Source organism: Oryctolagus cuniculus, chromosome 8, assembly GCF_964237555.1.
Source record: "Oryctolagus cuniculus chromosome 8, mOryCun1.1, whole genome shotgun sequence".
NCBI lineage: Eukaryota > Metazoa > Chordata > Mammalia > Lagomorpha > Leporidae > Oryctolagus > Oryctolagus cuniculus.
Genome location: NC_091439.1, coordinates 81,917,818 through 81,935,924, shown reverse-complemented (window position 1 = coordinate 81,935,924; position 18,107 = coordinate 81,917,818). Strand labels below are relative to the sequence as shown.

The 18,107-nt window shown below is 43.3% G+C and overlaps 1 protein-coding gene across 8 annotated transcripts in view; it reads right to left on the bottom strand.

The window, feature by feature from the left end:
* The window catches only part of PTPN13 (protein tyrosine phosphatase non-receptor type 13), a 240,775-nt gene that overhangs the window by 152,480 nt on the left and 70,188 nt on the right, over positions 1–18,107 (bottom strand). For all 8 annotated transcript variants that reach the window (XM_051819592.2, XM_008267633.4, XM_008267635.4 and 5 more), the window contains exon 3: positions 14,928–15,106. In XM_051819592.2, coding sequence (XP_051675552.2) covers positions 14,928–15,106 — 179 coding nt within the window. The remainder of the gene's footprint in view (positions 1–14,927; positions 15,107–18,107) is intronic.

Below are 18,107 nucleotides of genomic sequence, written 5' to 3'. Positions count from 1 at the left end.
TACAACACATTAAGAACAGAGATCCTACATGGGGAGTAAGTGCACAGTGACTCCAATTGTTAATTTACCAATTGATACTCTTATTTATGATGTCAGTAATCACCTGAGGCTCTTGTCATGAGCTGCCAAGGCTATGGAAGCCTCTTGAGTTCTTCAACTCCAATCTTATTTAGACAAGGACACAAAGTAGAAGTTCTCTCCTCCCTTCAGAGAAAGGTATAGCATTGATAAATCTGGCTGTTTCCTTGTTGATCTTCTGTCTGGTTGTCCTGTCTATTGCTGAAAGTGAAGTATTGAAGTCCCCCAGTACTATTGTATTGGAGTCTAAGTCTCCCTATAAGTTCCTTAACATATCTTTTAAATAACCTGGTGCCCTGTAATTAGATGCAAATACGTTTATAATAGTTACATCTTCCTGTTGAATTGATCCCCGAATCATTATATAGTGCCCCTCTTTGTCTCTCTTAAAAGTTTTAGTGTTATGCTCAATTGGACTTGCCCCAAATGGTGGAGTTAGAATCGTGCCAGGGGATTCCAATACAATCCCATCAAGGTGGCATGTACTAATGCCACCTCACTAGTCCAAGTTGTTGCTTCCCCACTCGCGGAGGTACGACACCAGACCCTGCGCTGTTCTCTGCCCGGCCCTTCCCGGGTTTACTGCCGGTTCCTCATTCGCGGAGGAATGACACCGTCCGGGTTAGCTGCCAGCCCCCCCACCGGGCGGCACCCCTGCCGCTTTCCCTGCTTCCGCGGAGGAGTGGCACATCGCCGGCCAGCTCTCTCAGGGGTTGCTCAGATGTTCCTCAGATGTTCCCGGTGCATGTTGTTTCTCTCCTCCTTTATAGTCCTCTTCCACCAACCCCAACTCTGCTGCCCACACGCCGAGCACGCTGTTCTCCTCCAATCAGGAGCAGGATCAGCTCCTGCAGCTTGTTAGTTGAATTGGTGAGGCAGCTGTGTGGAAGTTGTTTGCTGTCTCTCAGCGCCATATTGTGGGAAATCAGATGCATAGAATTAGTCCTAGCAGTTCCAGTAATTTAGTCTAGTCTCGGTTGCTCCCCACAATTCCCCCTTTCTTTTTATTCTTTGGCGTTGATACGTGCCTATCTTCAGTGCCCCTCAGTGCATACTCTGCTCAGCTAGAGTTGCCGACAGGTGCTTATCGCCCTACCAATCAGGCAAACCAAATCCGCGTCCTCTCATCGCCATGTTGTGGGGAGGCTTTTAGGCGCTGATGCGTGCCTGTTTTCGGTGCCCTGCGGCACATACTCTGCTCTGCTAGAGCTGCCAACAGGCACTTATTGCCTTACTAATCAGGCAGACCGAATCCGGGTCCTTTCATCGCCATGTTGTGGGGAGACTTTCATTGGTGTTGATGCGTGCCTATCTTCGGTGACCTGCGGCACATACTCTGCTCGAGCTGCCCGCAGGTGCTTATCGCCTTACTAATCAGGCAGACTGAATCCAAGCCCTCTCATTGCCCTATTGTGGGGAGGCTTTTATTGGCATTGATACGTGCCTATCTTCCGTGACCCACGGCACATACTCTGCTAGAGCCGCCCGCAGGTGCTTATCACCTTACTAATCAGGCAGACCGAATCCGAGCCCTCTCATTGCCATGTTGTGGGGAGGCCTTTTTTATTTTTCTCTATTTCTTTCTATCTCCGGGCATTCCTATTTCTCTTATTTTACTTCTATCTCCCAGCATTCTTATTCCTCTCATTTTACTTCTATCTCCGGGCATTCCTATTTCTCTCATTTTAATTCTATCTCCGGGCATTCTTATTTCTCTTATCCCCGCGGGTACCCGGCGCCCGCCCCGCGGCGGCTTCCCAGCTCTGCGCAGCTTCCGCGCTCACCCCGCGCTTCTCTTATCTGTGCGGCTTCCCGGCTCTGCACGGGCTCCACAGTCTACGCGCCTTTCGTGCTCACCCAACGGCCTCCGCGCTAGCCCCACACTCTTATCTGCTTGCGCCCCACGCGCTCTCTCTGCACTCGGCGGCTTCCGCTTATCACGGCCTAGCTTACATTTCCGCTATAGCTTAGCTTCTGCCTTTGTTCCCCAGGCTAATCTGACGAATCCCAACCTAACTTACGTCTCTGCTTTTCGGCTTGGCTTTCTGTCTTTGCTCCCCGGGCTAATCTGACGAATCCCAACCTAGCTTACGTCTCCGCTTCCGGTTTAGTTTTTCGCCTTTTGCTCCCCGGGCTAACTTGACGAATCCCAACCTAGCTTACGTCTCTGCTTCGGCCTACCCCCGCGGCTTCACTTTCCCTAGCTTATATTTTTCTCTCCCCGGTACTTTTCCTAGCTTTGTTCCAGCAATATTTCTCTCTCATTTCTCCTAGCTTCTTCCCACAGTCTGTATCCAAGTTTAAATTTTTTCTAGCTTTCACTTTCGCTTTTAATCTTAGATTTCTCCTAGCTTTTCCCCGCAGTCCATATCCGAGTCTATGCCTAGGCTTTCGCTAGCTTCTTCCGCACTTTTTCCATCTGGCTTTTCACTAGGCTCTCTCTAGTCTCTTTCCGGTATTTTTCCGCTTCTTCCCTCCTAGGTTTCATATCCGAGTCACGGCACCATTATGTCGCTCCCCCACTCGTGGAGAAACGACACCAGACCCTGCGCTGTTCTCTTTGCCTGGCCCTTCCCGGGTTTGCTGCTGCTCCTCCGCGGAAGCAGGGAAAGCGGTGGGGGTGCCGCCCCTCTGCGGAGGCGGGGGGGCCAGCAGCTAACCCGGGACGGCATCGTTCCTCCGCGAGTTGGGGAGCGGCAGCAAACCTGGGAAGGGCTGGGCAAATAGAACAGCGCAGGGTCCGGTGTCGTTCCTCCGCAAGTGGGGGAGCGACACAAGTGATCAATTTAAGTTCACAATTGATCACACTGATAGGTCTAAGAGTCAAAGGGATCCCACAAACAAGACTAGTGTCTGCTAATACTAACTGATAGAATCAAAAAGGGAGAGAATGATCCATCATGGGAAGTAGGATACACAGCAGACTTATAGAATGGCAGATGTGCTTAATAGCACTCTGGCCTCAGAATCAGCCCTTAAGGCATGTGGATCTGGCTGAAGAGCCCATGAGAGTATTTTAGGCATGGAAAGCCAAGACACTCTGGGGGGGGGGGGGAGACGACGACCTAAATGAAAGATCTGTGCGAGTGAGATCCCAGTGGAAAGAACAGGTCATCAAAGAAGGAGTTACCTTTCTCTGAAGGGAGGAGATAACTTCCACTTTGACTATGACCCTGTCTGAATAAGATCGAAGTCGGCGAACTCAAAAGGCCTCCATAGCCTTGGCAACTCATGACTAGAGCCTAGGGAGATTACTGACACCATAAACAAGAGTGTCAATTTGTTAAGTCAACAACAGAAGTCACTGTGTACTTACTTCTCATGTGGAATCTGTCCTTAATGTGTTGTCCAATGTGAAGTAATGCTATAACTAGTACTGAAACAGTAGTTTACACTCTGTGTTTCTGTGTGGGTGCAAACTGATGAAATCTTTACTTAATATATACTAAATCGATCTTCTGTATATAAAGATAATTGAAAATGAATCCTGATGTGAATGGAATGGGAGAGGGAGTGGGAGATGTGAGGGGTGCGAGTGGGAAGGAAGTTATGCGGGGGTAGCCATTGTAATCCATAAACTGTACTTTGGAAATTTATATTTATTAAATAATAAAAAAAGAAACTCTGACTTTCAAATAAATAAATAAATCTAAAGAAACAAAAAGAAAAAAAAGTTTTACTGTTAAAGTTTATTTTGCCTGATATTAAGATGGCTATACCAGCTCTTTTTTGGTTTCTGTTGGCATGGAATATCTTTTTCCAACCTTTCACTTTCAGTCTGCATGCATCTTTGTTGGAAAGATGTGTTTCTTGTAAGCAGCAAATAGATGGGTTTTGTTTTTTAATTCACTCAGCCAGTCTGTGTCTTTTAACTGTTGAGTTGAGGCCATTTACATTCAACGTGACTATTGATAAGTAGTAACTTTGCCCTGCCATTTTCCCAAAGATATTTTCTAGTATATGCTTTGAGCTTCCTGTGATCTTTTACTGGGAGCTTTTCTTCCTTTACCTTCTTGCATATTGATGGCTGTGTTTCTGTGTGTGGTACATCTTTAAGCATTTTTTGCAGGGCTGGACGAGTTGTGACAAATTCTTTCAATTTCTGTTTGCTATGAAAGGTCTTTATTTCACCTTCATTCACAAATGAGAGCTTTGCAGGATATAATATTCTGGGCTGGCAGTTGTTTTCTCTTAGTACCTGGGCTATATCTCGCCATTCCCTCCTAGCCTATAGGGTTTCTGATGAGAAATCTGCTGTGAGTCTAATTGGAGATCCTCTGAGAGTAATCTGACGTTTCTCTCTTGCACATTTTAGGATCTTTCCTTTATGTTTCACTGTGTTGAGTTTGATTACAACGTGTCATGGTGAGGATCTCTTTTGGTCATGTTTATTGGGGTTCTATGTGCTTCCTGTACTTTGATGCTTCTGTCCTCCTCCAAACCCAGGAAGTTTTCTGTTAGTATCTCACTAAAAGGCCTTCTAATCCTTTCTCTCTCTCCATGCCTTCAGGAACTCCTAGAACCTGAATGTTGGATTTTTTAATAGTATCCTGTAGATTCCCGACAATTTTTTTAAATTTCTAATTTCCCTTTCTTTTCTTTGGTTTGACTGTATACTTTCCTGTGCTCTTTTAAGTCCGATATTCTCTCTTCTACCTAACTGATTCTGTTTTTAAGGCTCTCAAATGTGTTTGTCATTTGTTCTATTGAATTCTTCATTTCATTTTTATTTCTCTTCAATATCTCAATTTCATTTTCTACTATATTCCTCATTTCATTTTGATTCCTCTTTAAGATTTCATTTTCATGATAGATTTTCTGTCCTGTCCTGCATGGATTTCTGTAGTTCATACATTTGTTTTTGATAACTTCTAAATGTTCTTATCATAAATGTTTTGAAATCCATATCTTGCATTTCTTCTACCAGTGGAGATAATTTTTTTCTCACTGTGGTGGCTTTTCTCATTATATTATGACTCTAGATTAAGTGGACTGTCTGCTTTTGGTGAATCTCTAGAGGCTTGTGTTGTGTGTGGCCAGAGAGCTCTATTCAGTTCTTCAGGATTAAGGGTGTGCCAAAGGTGACACACTCAGGTTTGGCATGTAAATCTTCTCCCCACTCCCCCCCCCTTTTTTTTAAATTCAGAAGATAAGTAATTCTGCTCAGCTGAGCTCTTCTCCTCAGTGCCTGAGCACTAGACCCTGTGGGTATAATATTTGCTCTGTCCCAAGGACCACACAAAGTGCAGTGCTCAGTGTAAGCTCAGATTCCCCTGCAATGTCTCTCACTGTGTAGCCAAGGCTACCAAGTTTGTGGCATCACACAACAAGACTGCTCATGTCTCAGCCACACCATGAGTTCTCCCACACACCCTCAGTTTTTTGTTTTTATTTTTCACAGTCCCGGTTCATAAGCTCCACATATTCACTAGGTCTTAGTCTTCTGTTATTACTCCCAACCAGAGTCAAGTTGTTCTGTTTGGGTGAGGGCGGGTGCAGCCCCAAGCTGGTGCAGCTGTTACGTATGTCCAAAATAGCGCCTGCTATACTATCTCACGTGCCTTTGTAAGGTATGTGGAGAGAAAGAATCATGTCCGTACCGTCCCTTTTGTTTTTTTTCTCTCATCTAGTTAGGCTGATCTACTTTCCTCCACGGGGCTTCAAGCCTCCTTCCATCTAAGCTCTTCCTGCTGCTTTTACTGCCAGTATCTCGGGCTACTGTGGTTTCACCTCACCTCTCTTTCCAGTGTTGGTGCGGAGGAGAAGATTCTCAGCAGCTGGGCTCCAGAGCCGTGGGCACCCGTGTCCTCCGTGTAGATCCACTGTGTCCCTCTAATTCCGGATGAGTTCCCTCTGCAGTTTTTTCCCTAATTCTTCCCTGAGATACCACTATTTCCACTTTTATTTCACTATGTTTTCCTGGACTATCAGTGAGCTTCCTCCCTATTCCACCATCTTGCAGCCACTCCCCAGGTTTTGTTTTTTAATCCATTCAGTCTGTATCTTTTAACTGGAGAGTTTAGTCCACATACACCCAAGGTTACTATTGATAATTAATGACATTGTCCTGCCATTTTTCCATAAATATTCCTGTTGTTTACTTTGGATTCCCTTTGTATGTTTACTGGGAGATTTTCTGCCTTCTCATTCTTTCATGATGATAACTATCTTCCTGTTTTTCTGTATTTAGCACATCCTTAAGTGTGTTTTGTAAGGCTTTATGAGTGATGACAGTATCTTTAAATTTCTGTTTGTTATGGAAAGTCTTTATTTCACCTTCATTCATAAATGAGTGCTTTCCAGGGTACAGTATCCTGGGTTGTAATATTTTTCTATAATTTTTTAAAAAGATTTGATTTTTATTTATTTGGGAGGTAGATTTACAGTGAGAGGGAGAGATAGAAAGGTCTTCCATTCGTTGTTACTCCTCAAATGGCCACAGCAGCCAGAGCTGAACCAATCCGAAGCCAGAAGCCAGCAGCTTCTTCCAGGTCTCTGACATGGGTGCAGTAGCCCAAGCACTTGGACCAACTTCCACTGGTTTCCCAGGCCATAGCATAGAGCTGGATTGGAAGTGGGGCATCCAGGACTAGAACTGTGCCCATATGGGATGTTGGCACTGCAGGCGGAGGATTAAGCTACTGCACCATAGCACCAGCTCCAACAGATTTTTTTGTCTTATGACTTGGTCTGTGTCTTGCCATTCTCTCCAAGCCTGAAGAATTTCTGATGAGATGTCAGCTGTGGGTCTAATTAGAGATCCCCTGAAAGTAATCTGGCATTTCTCTTGTGCACATTTTAGAATCTTTATGTTTTACTCTTGAAAGTTTGACTACACTGTTTAACAGCGAAGATCTTTCCTGGTCTATTTGGAGTTCTATGTGCTTTTTGTACTTGGACGTCCCTTTCTTTTTCCAAATTGGGGTAGTTTTCTGTAATTATTTCACTAAACATGCCTTCTAGTCCATTCTCTTTCCATACCTTCAGGACCTCCTAAGACCCATATGTTGGGTTATTTAATAGCATCCCATAAATTCCCAACACTGTTTTTAAGTTTTCTAATTTCTTTTATGATCTGATTGAAAAATTTCCAATGATTTGTCTTTAGCTTGGATATTCTTTCTTCTGCCTCACAAAGAATGTTAAAGCTTTCCACTGCATTTTTTATTTAATTCATGGATTTGCTTCTCATTGGTTCTGAGTAATCCTATGATTAATCTCTTGAAGTCCATTTCAGGCATTTCATCAATCTCTTTATCTTCACATTCTAATATTATAGTGTTCTTGTGCTCTTTTGGGGCATCATGTTATCATCTTTATTCTTGTTTCTTGAATTTCTGCATTTATTTTTATGCATTTGTGGAAATACTTGTTGGTTTTTTCCTCTGATAGCTTTTATCTTTGAATTCTGCCTCTGTGACTTACTGGGTGTCTGCTCTAGAGGTGTGTGGTAGATGTGGCTAAGGGGCTCCATGTGGCTGTGGTCACGGCTCCATGGTGGGGCAAGTATTCAAGTTGGGTGTGATACATCTCTTTTTAGCAGAAAGGAGGGCATGGTAACCTCCCTTGATGTAATCACCTGCTCAGCTCCTCTCTTCTAAGGTGACCCATGCTCAAGTATTGGTCTACAGTGGGTGTAACACTCATCTGTGCTGCTTTATGAACTGCACAAAGGACTACACACTGTGTAGTCCTCAGTGGGATCATGGATCCTGTTGCAATGACCTGCTGCAGGCAATCAGGGAAGTCTGAGCAGCGTGTAGTGCAGATCACATTGATTGCACAGAGACCCAGCTACACTCTTTGCACCCTTGTGCAGTCGGGGTTCCTGCAGCCTCTGCACACAAGGCTCCCACACTCACATGGGTATACAGGATCTGCTCTGCCCACTAGCCTGTCCTGTCCACAGAGAGGCAGAGATGTTCCCAAGTCCAGCTGCCTGTGGATGCTCTGCCTAGGCAGTTTGAGGCCCAGTGCCTCTGATATGTTAAGAGGCTGAGGATGCCTCACAGTCCTACACGGGTGCCCAGCCCCCAGTCAATCCTACCAGCCAGACTTAGAGTCAGTGGAGAACGTGGATTTTTCCTTCTATTAGAAAATCTGGATCACATGCACACTGCCAGCTGAATGTTGCCTTCTCCCCACCGGCTGCCAGGTGCACGCACCAAGCTGCTGCCACTGGTATTGCTGAGAAGATGGTGTCTTGTCTCAGCAATTGCTACGCACATGCGCAAAGGCTTCCTCAGCTGCCATTTATGCTCCAAATGGTGGCTGCCCTCTCTCAGCTGGTTTCTGGGCCCTGTTGTTGGGGAGGGGGTGGAGAGAGAGAAGTGTGCCCCCTTTTTCTTTTACTGAGTCAGCAGGTACCTTCTCCCCCTTGAGGCTCCAGGCCAGACTCACGCCATGCTCTCCCTCCAGTGTATCACCAGTCGCATGGGTTGCTGCAGTCTGATCTCAATCCACTCTGCAAAGCTGGCGCTTTCTCTGGCGCTTGCTGCTGGGATCGTGTGTTGTGTCTGTGTTTGTGCTGCACATCTGCACCTTCCACACTGATCCACAATATTCCTCTTCCTTCCATAGAATTTCTACTGTGGTTTTCTAACTCTCCCCTGAGAATGTACTTCTTACACTTTTTTTTTTTTTTTAAACTATTTAACCCTAGACTATAGCAGTATGCCATTCCCTATTCTGCCATTTTGGAATTCTCTCTTTAGGCTTATTTTCAAAAAGCCTTATATGCAAACAGCTTTTCAAAGAACCTCATACATTAAAAATTTTTCACAGGTTTAGCATAGAAGATTGACTGCATACTCAAAACATTAATTTTGATTTGTGATTCTTTCAGACATGCCCAGGGTTTTAATATTCTTTATTATATCTACTTTTCAATATGGCAAATGAGTTATTTTATGTTAATAATTTTAACATGATTATATAAAATTAATAAGATTTTAAAAACTGATCACCTATGTATATGATATAATGATTAACTTTTTTTTTTTAAGATTTGTTTATTTAGTTGAGAGGCATAGTTACAGAGAGGGAGAGACAGAGAGAGAGGTCTTCCATCTGCTGTTTGACTTCCCGGTGGCCGCAATGGCTGGAGCTGGGCTGATCTGAATCCAGGAGCCAGGAGCTTCATCCAGATCTCCCACATGGGTGCAGGGGCCATCTTCTACTGCTCTCACAGGCATCATCATAGAGCTAGACTGGAAGTGGAGCAGCCAGGACTTGAAGCAGCACCCATGTGAATTGCCGGTGCCACAGGCAGATGCTCAACCCACTATGCCACAGAGCCAACCCCAAGATCATGCTGAGGACTCACTATTTTTCATGATACGGTGCTAGGCACTAAATATTACCATGAGAGAAAGAGAGAAAGAGAGAAAGAGAGAGAGAGAGACAGAGATAAGGGGAGAGAGAGAGAGAGAAAGAGAGAGAAAGAGAGAGAGAGAGAAAGAGAGAAAGAGAGAGAAAGAGAGAGGAGGGAAGGAGAAGGGAAGGGAAAGGGAAGGGGAAGGGAGGGGAGGGGAGGGGAGGGGAGGGGAAGGGAGGGATGAGGAGGGATGAGATGAGATGAGATGAGATGAGATATGAGATATGAGATCCCAGGAACAGCAAGCATTTATTGAGTATTAATAATATCATTTTTTCCTATTTTTATTTGGAAGGCTGACAGAAAAAATTTTAATTTTTATTTATTTTCATTTTTTATTTGAAGGGCAGAGAGGAGAAGGAGAGAGAGAAATGAAAAAAGATCATCCATCCATTGGTTTATTTCCCAAATGCTCACTACATCCAGAGCAGTGCCAGGCCAAGGCCAGGAGCCTGGAACTCTATCCAGGTCTCCCATGTGGGTGACAAGAACATAGGAACTTCAGCCATCACCTGCTGCCTCCCACGGTGTGCATTAACAGTGAAATCAAACCCAGCTTCTTGTCTGTCCCTTAGCACAAGGTGTCCTTGCCTGTCCTTTCTCAAAAGGAATTCACTGAATTGAGGGAGGGATAACAGCTGGTTTAACAGAGTTCTAATCACCAGACTCAAGGAGTCATTTGCTTCTCCAGCAGATAAAACCCTGTTGGACAGTACTGTCTGGAGGACTCTGGGGAAATTCCAGATCTTGGGCAGAAGGCAACTATCACTTACCTGTAACCTTCCCCCACCCCAGACCACATGAAGCCCATGTGACCATCATAAAAATTCCTTAAGTGCACCATGCTGCTGACAGGTCTAAGGAAGGTCATGAGCACTACTGATCAACCAGGAACTTGGGAGGTGAGCTGAACATGCGCCTCTCAGCCCCAGTTTCAATCTAGAAGAACGTTCACCTTTAACTCCTTGGGAAATTAAGCAAAAGCTGCCCAGCTCCTTGCCCTGTGCTCTGCAAAAACCACCTACTTTCTTCCACCACTCCAGTGTCAGTGACTGGCTTTCTGTGCTTTCAGACGAGTAGACCCAGGTTTGGGGGATCTACAGAACCTCCAACTAGTTTGAGGGGTTGTCCCACAACAGCAGAAAGCTGGATCAGAGGTAGAGGTGGAACTCAAACCCAGATACTCCAAGAGGTGTTTTAACACCTGTGCCAAAGACACGCCCCAAATGGTCTATCATTAAATGCAGTTACCATCCTTGTTTTCAAAATACCTTTGCCACGTTAATATCAGAATACATTACAGTTGTCCCTTAATTTACCTGGGGTATTAGTTCTGGCACCTCCTGGAGATACCAAAAATCCACAGATGCTCAAGTCCCTTAGATAAAATAGCAAAATATTTGAAGATAAACCATGCATATTTATGCATTTATTTAAGTCCTCTCTAGATTACTTACAATATTTAGTACAATGTAAAAGCTGTGGAAATAGTTTTAATGCTGTATTGTTTAGGGAATAAAGACAAGGGGAAAAAAAATCCATACATGTTCAGTATAGATGCAACTAAAAAATATATGAGAAAGAAATATCAGCACCACCATTTTTATAGCAGAACTGTTTATAATAGCCAAAATCTGGAATCACCCAACATGTCCATCATCAGATGAATAGATAAGAAAACGTGCATTGTACCAATGCAATCTCACTAGTCAAAGTGATAAGTTTCAGTTCATAATTGATCATAATGATAGGTTTAAGAGTCAAAGGGACCACATAGACAAGACTAGTGCCGCCAAATACTAACTGATATAATTAAAAAGGAGAGAACGATCCAATATTGGAAGCAGGATACACAGAAGACTCATAGAATTGCAGATGCCCTAAATAGCACTTTGGCCTCAGAATCAGCCCTTAAGGCATTCAGATCTGGCTAAAAAGCCCATGAGAGTTTCTCAGTCATGAAAAGCCAAGACAATGTGGAAAAAAACCTAAATGAAAGATCTCTGTGAGTGAGATTCCAGTGGAAAGTACAGGCCATCAAAGAAGGAGGTACCTTTCTCTGAAGGGAAGAGAGAACTTCCACTTTAATTATGGCCTTGTCTAAATAAGATCAGAGTTTGTGAATTCAAGAGGCTTCCATAGTCTTGGCAGCTCATGACAAGAGCCTTGGGTGATTACTGATGTCATAAATAATAGTGTCAAGTGTTAAGTCAACAACAGGAGTCACTGTGCACTTACTCCCCATGTAGGATCTCTGACCTTAATGTGTTGCACTATGCGAATTAACAGTAAAACTAGTACTCAAACCGTACCTTATACTTTGTGTGTCTGTGTGGTGCAGTCTGTTGAAATCTTTACTTAGTATATATAAAGATAATTGAAAATGAATCTGGGATGGGATAGGGAGTGGGAGATGAGGTGGTTGCGGGTGGGAGGGAGTTTATGGGGGGAAAAGCCACTATAATCCAAAAGTTGTACTTTGGAAATTTATATTTATTAACTAAAAGTTTAAAAAAAATGTACTGTATACGCAGGAAATGGACATCCTTCCATTTAATTTTATAGCCATTCTGTCTATCCCCACTAAACTAGGGTCTTTTTGCTTTTTACTTCGTAAATTTCTTATCTGGTAAAGCATTAAAAGCCTTTTACTATAATGTAATTTTAAAGCATGTTATCTTAAAAACCAAAAAAATAAAAGAAAGGGAGAGGAAATAATGAGAGGGAGAGAGGGGAGGGAGGGAATGAAGGAAGAAGGGAATATTATAATCTTAGAATTTACCTATGAACTATTCTGAATCTGCTAAAAACTGATGAAAATTTTTTAAAAAGTGATCGTGGAAGCTTCAGATAGGGACAGCAATTATTTTTTGGCTGAGTTAAACTTTAAGTGTTCAAAGCAAATTCTATTGTATTTAGCAATTTCATTATTTCAAAAAATAGTTTTATAGTTTTTTGACTATAAAAAAAAACAGTTACTAAAAAATCAGAAACATAAGAACACCTAAGGGGCTGGCACTCTGGTGCACTGGGTTAAAGCCCTGACCTGCAGCACTGGCATCTCATAGGGCACCAGTTCACGCCCTGGTTGCTCCACATCTGATCCAGCTCGTTGCTAATGGGCCTGGGAAAGCAGCAGAGGATGGCCCTAGTGCTTGGGCCCCTGCACCCAAGTGGGAGACCGGAAGAAGTTCCTGGCTTCTCAGCTCTGGCTGTTGTGGCCATTTGGGGAGTGAACTAGTAGATGGAAGACCTCTCCTGTAACTTTGTCTTTCAAATAGATAAAATTGAATTTAAAAAAATGAACACTTAAAAAGAAAAAGAAATTACCTTTTAACCTGTGTTTCTGTAATATATTTATGAAAATTCTTGAAAAAAAAAAATTTTCTGTCTGTAGTTGGTTGAACCCATGGACGCAGAGCCCATGGATATGATGGGGCAACAGTACTAGAATATATAGCTATTCCCCTGATCCTTTCTTTCTTTATGCCATTTTCTTTGAAATATCCTGGAAGAAGGGATGTGGTTGGAGAATGGTGGGCCTACACTTACAAAACTCTAGTCTGAATGCAGACTGGCCTCTGAGTTCTGTGCTGAGATGCCTGCTTGGCCTGTCAGCTGTATTTTCTTTATTAAACTTGGCTAGCATGCTTACTACTACTTTGTCTCACATCTGCAATTCTTTGCTGTGTGATGGCAAGGACCTCTGATCCAGCCATCTCCAGTAAGAATAGCAAATTCTGAATTCTCCAGAGCTACACAATACAATATATATTTGTCCAATTTTTTCACAGTCCTGACAGTAAAATTAGATATTCTGAAGTCTTTGACAGTGCAATAGACTGGTATTTATTTTTTTAGTAATTTATTTGAAAATCAGAGCTATAGAGGGAGGGAGGGAGGGAGGGAGACAGAAAGAGAGCTCTTCCCTCTGCTGGTTCATTCCCCAAATGGCCACAATGGCCAGGGCTGGGCCTCTATTAGATTCCTATTTAATCTGTAATCTCTCCAAGATATCCCTTTTGTCAAAATTTTCAAATCCCATTACACCACAGTCCTAAAACTATGATATCTCCCCACTGTCTCATGAAAGAAGGTTTCAAAATCTTCCTTATACTACCTTATGTTCTCCCTCTCTTTAATTACAGGCCCGCAGGTAACTAACGCTCTGGTCTCACTGGTTTGACAACTGTTCTCAGTCACAGTGGACAATTTCTTAGCATTTTTTTGTCTTTTTACACACTGCTTCCCCCACTTTAGTATTTGGGGGTCACTCTTTTTTTATTTGACAGAGTTATAGACAGTGAGAGAAACAGAGAGAAAGGTCTTCCTTCCATTGATTCACCCCCAAATGGCCACTATGGCTGGTGCTGCGCCGATCTGAAGCCAGGAGCCAGGTGCCTCTCCTGGTCTCCCATGCGGGTGCAGGGGCTCAAGCACTTGAGCCATCTCCCACTGCCTTCCTGGGCCACAGCAGAGAGCTGGACTGGAAGAGGAGCAACCGGGACTAGAACCAGGTGCCTACATGGGATGCCGGTGCCACAGGCGGAGGATTAGCCAAGTGAGCCACAGCGCCGGACCAAATTTCTTAGCTTTTATTATTGTCGGTACTAATGATTCCAAGTAGAACGTCCTTCCCACTTATTTCCACTTACATGAATTCTATTCAATCTTCACAGTCCAATACAAATGCTACCTTCGTTATAAAATTGCTTTATACCAAAAATTAGTCTTTTCTCTTAAAGACTTCCAAAGCACTTTATACCTCTTCATAGCATATATTTCATCCTTTCATACATATTTTTTAATTTTTAAATTTATTTATTTATTTGAGAGTGGGAGTTACACAGGGAGAGATCGAGATCGAGGGAGAGAGAATCAGAGAGATCTTTCGTTTTCTGGTTTACTCCCCAAACCCACAATAGCTGGAGCTGGGCCAGGCTGAAGCCAGGGGGTGGGAAGTTAATCCTCACCCTCCACTTGGGCGTCAGGGACCTAACTGCCTGAATCATCATCTGCTGTTTTGCAAGGTGTGCATTAGCAAGAAGTTGGAATTGGAAGCAAAGCCAGGACTTGAGCCCAAGCATTCTGATATGGGGCATGGCATCCCATGTAGTATGTTAAACTGTACCAAACACCCATCCATCATTTTGCCATAAATTATAGATTATTCTACAGACGTTAATCAGGGTCAGCTTTCTAGTTATTTTTGTATTTTCTTCACAAACAGTGTTTTAGATGCAGAATGCATTTGATAGTTATCTGTAAACATGATTAAAAATGATCTTTCTTCAAGTTTTTTCTCAAATTCATAAACCTTTATAGAAGTACTTTGTATTCTTAAATTAGGACTTCTTGGAACACATGATCATTTTAAATTCAATGGATTTCTTCAGAGGATTGAGGCAGGGTAGCCCAGGGTTTTTACTAGCTCTACCTCCACCAAAACAAACAAAAAAGGTTTAATGATTACCTTTTCAACATCTGAGAGGGAAGTCAGTGATTGGTTCTGTAGAACCTCTGGTGCAGTGAATGCTCGAAGATCGTGATTGGAAATATTTTCATCAGTGAATGACACACTACCAGATGGCAGCAGCAGCAGAGACCATGGAGAAATGATGAAGCCAAGGGCAGCAGGATCAGCGATGCTAACTGGTTTGCAATTGTACCGGAACAAAAAGAAAAAAGGAAAATAATTTCTTAATGGAATAAATCAGAGGAACGAGAATTCTTTAATAGATATGCCAGACCATTAATATAGCTACTAATACATAGCTATACCATATCAACATGCTACAAAAAAGAGAATAAGTTTCATATAAATGCAACTGTAAGCATTCTTAACAACAAATCTTTGATTTGGCTCAATCTTTTAAAATCCAGATGGCAGATACTAGAAACTAGAAATGGAAGACTTTCAATATTGGTCATAAGAACTAAACTTGGTTCAAATGTTTTATCATAGTAATAAACAGATTACAGATAAGGATAAGCAGTTATTAACTTTTTTTTTGGATAGTGGATTCCTTTGAGAAACTGGTGAAGGCTATGTTCTCTCGTTCAAAGACAATGCTCATAAATATAAAACTCTGTATACAAAGCTTCACACACACGTCTTAACCAATCACACACATCACGGCTGAAACATGGCCACAATTCTTATGGTAAAACATGCTTCAATGAATCACCACAGCTGGTAACTATACACATGCTGTTGCCTTTTACAGCCACTTCACACATTCTGTGTTACAAGCCTCTTCTTCAGTATTTCAGTTACAAGCACCACACAATACAGCTTTAAAGAACTCAGACTATGAGGAATAATAATTTCCTTGCTAAAAGATACTATTCAAAATCTTGACATTCTACAAAGTAAACATCATAAAACAAGGTAAAACAAACTCCTTTCAAATTATCAAGTCAGAAGAACAATCACTAGGAGACCAATCAGGAAGCAAATGCACCAGAATCAGGTGTGAGATGATGACGGGATACAGTCACAGCAGTAGCATCAGAGGAGATGAGAATCTGCTGGAAACTTCACATATTTTAGAGGTACCAACAATAGAGCTTCTTCACAGGTTGGCTCTGGGGTGAGAGAAAGACAGGAATCTGGATGCGACCAAGGTTGTGATCTGAGTAATTAGAAGGATATGTGCCATCAACTGAGCTAGAAAAGACTATAGACAGCACAGGTCGCTGAGGTAGGAGGTGGTGGCAGAATTCAGAACTTTAGTTTGGGACCAATTAAATCTAAGATAGGTTAGCTATTCAAATGGGTATATCAAATAGGCAATGGATCTGGAGTATGAGGGGAAAAAAGTTAGAATTAGAGATATATTTGGAAGACACTGGTGTAAGATGATATTTAACACTTAAGACTGGATGACTTGGAGCTGGCATTGTGGTGCAGCAGGTTAAGCTGCCACCTCCAGCCCCAGCATTCCATATGGGTGCCAGTTTGTGTCCTGGATGCTCCACTTCAGATTTAGTTCCCTGCTAATGCACCTAGTGATGGAATAAAGACATAAGCCTCAGCCATTCTTGCTCATTGCCCAAAAGATAGATAAACATTGGAAAGTATTCCTTGACCTTGAATCTCAATTGGGTCTCCCACCCTATTGCCTTCATACCACACGGCCACCTGAAAGATCAGTCACTGGAACACTTGAAGACCAGTTTCAGGAATTCCCCTCTGCCTGCTGCCCCCTACCCCCACCCCCAACCCTAGCCCTCCTAAAATATAAAAAGACCCAGCCCCTGAGGGTTGGGGGCCTTCTGCCATGTGTTCCACCATGTGTTCCACCATGTGTACGATGGCAGCTGGTCACCCACCTCTACGAATTTATTTTATCTGAATAAATTCGGTCTGGATGTAATTTCACACACTGCCTCCTCTCTATTCTGCACCTCTTTTCCTAACATTTATGGTGCCCCAAGTGAGGAAGCACCAATTTGCAACTCTTTTCCTAATATTTATGGAGCCCTGTGTGAGGAGGCACCAGTCTGCAACTCTTTTCCTAACATCTAGGGAAGTAGTAGAAGTTGGCTCAAGTGCTTGAGCCCCTACCACCTATGTGGGAGACCTGGATAAAGCTCCTGGCTTCTCAATTTAGCCTGGCCCAGCCCCAGCCATTGTGGCCTTTTGGGTAGTGAGTGAATCAGCAGATGGAAGATCTGTCTCTCTTTCCTTCGCTCTCTCTTCTTTAACTCTGCCTTTCATCTTAAAAATATATACTTGGTGACTACAAAAAATGACTTAAGAAATGAGCCTTGAAGTACTCAAGTCTGAGAACTGGCTGTTCCTTCCAAACCTTTCTTAAAGATTCTCCTTTTTTCTTGGACATATAGGTAAGTATGCTGCTATACTCTCCCTCTAAAACTTGGGTCTCTCACTACCACCAATCTGCATCGCAATTATCTTAATTAATTCTTATTAGCCTTTCTGTCCAGTTCCTCAGTACTTAGCAGAAAGCACTTAGGAGGCTGAAATTCTAACTCTCATGGCTAATTCCTGACAGTCCTTATTTGGGGGAACAAAATGACTCATTTTTGGTATACCTGTTACCATTTTGAATTTAAAAAAAAAAATTTTTTTTAATAGGCAGAGTTAGTGAGAGAGAGAGAGACAGAGAGAAAGGTCTTCCTTCCAGTGGTTCACTCCCCTACTAGCTGCTACGGCCGGCACGCTGCGCCGGTCCAAAGCCAGGAGCCAGGTGCTTCCTCCTGTGTCGCTCCCCCTCTTCGTGGAGGAACGACACTAAGCCCTGCCTAGGCTTCATATCCGAGTCACGGCACCATTATGTCGCTCCCCGTCTTCGTGGAGGAACGACACAGGACCCTGCGCTGTTCTTTCGTCTGCTCGGCCCTCCCCGGGTTTGCTGCTGGTTCTTCCCGGGTTGGCTACTATCCCTTCCACCTCCGTGGAAGGGCAGTTCCCCCTGGCCGCATTCCCCACTTCCGCAGGGGAGCGGCACACCGCCGGCCGGCTTTCTCGGGGGCTGCACGGGTTCCCTTAGATGTTCCCCATAGATGTTCCTGGTGCATGCCGTTTCTCTCCTCCTTTATAGTCCTCCTCCGCCAATCCCAACTCGGCTGCCCACACGCCGAGCACGCTGCTCTCCTCCAATCAGGAGCAAGTCCTACAGTTTAT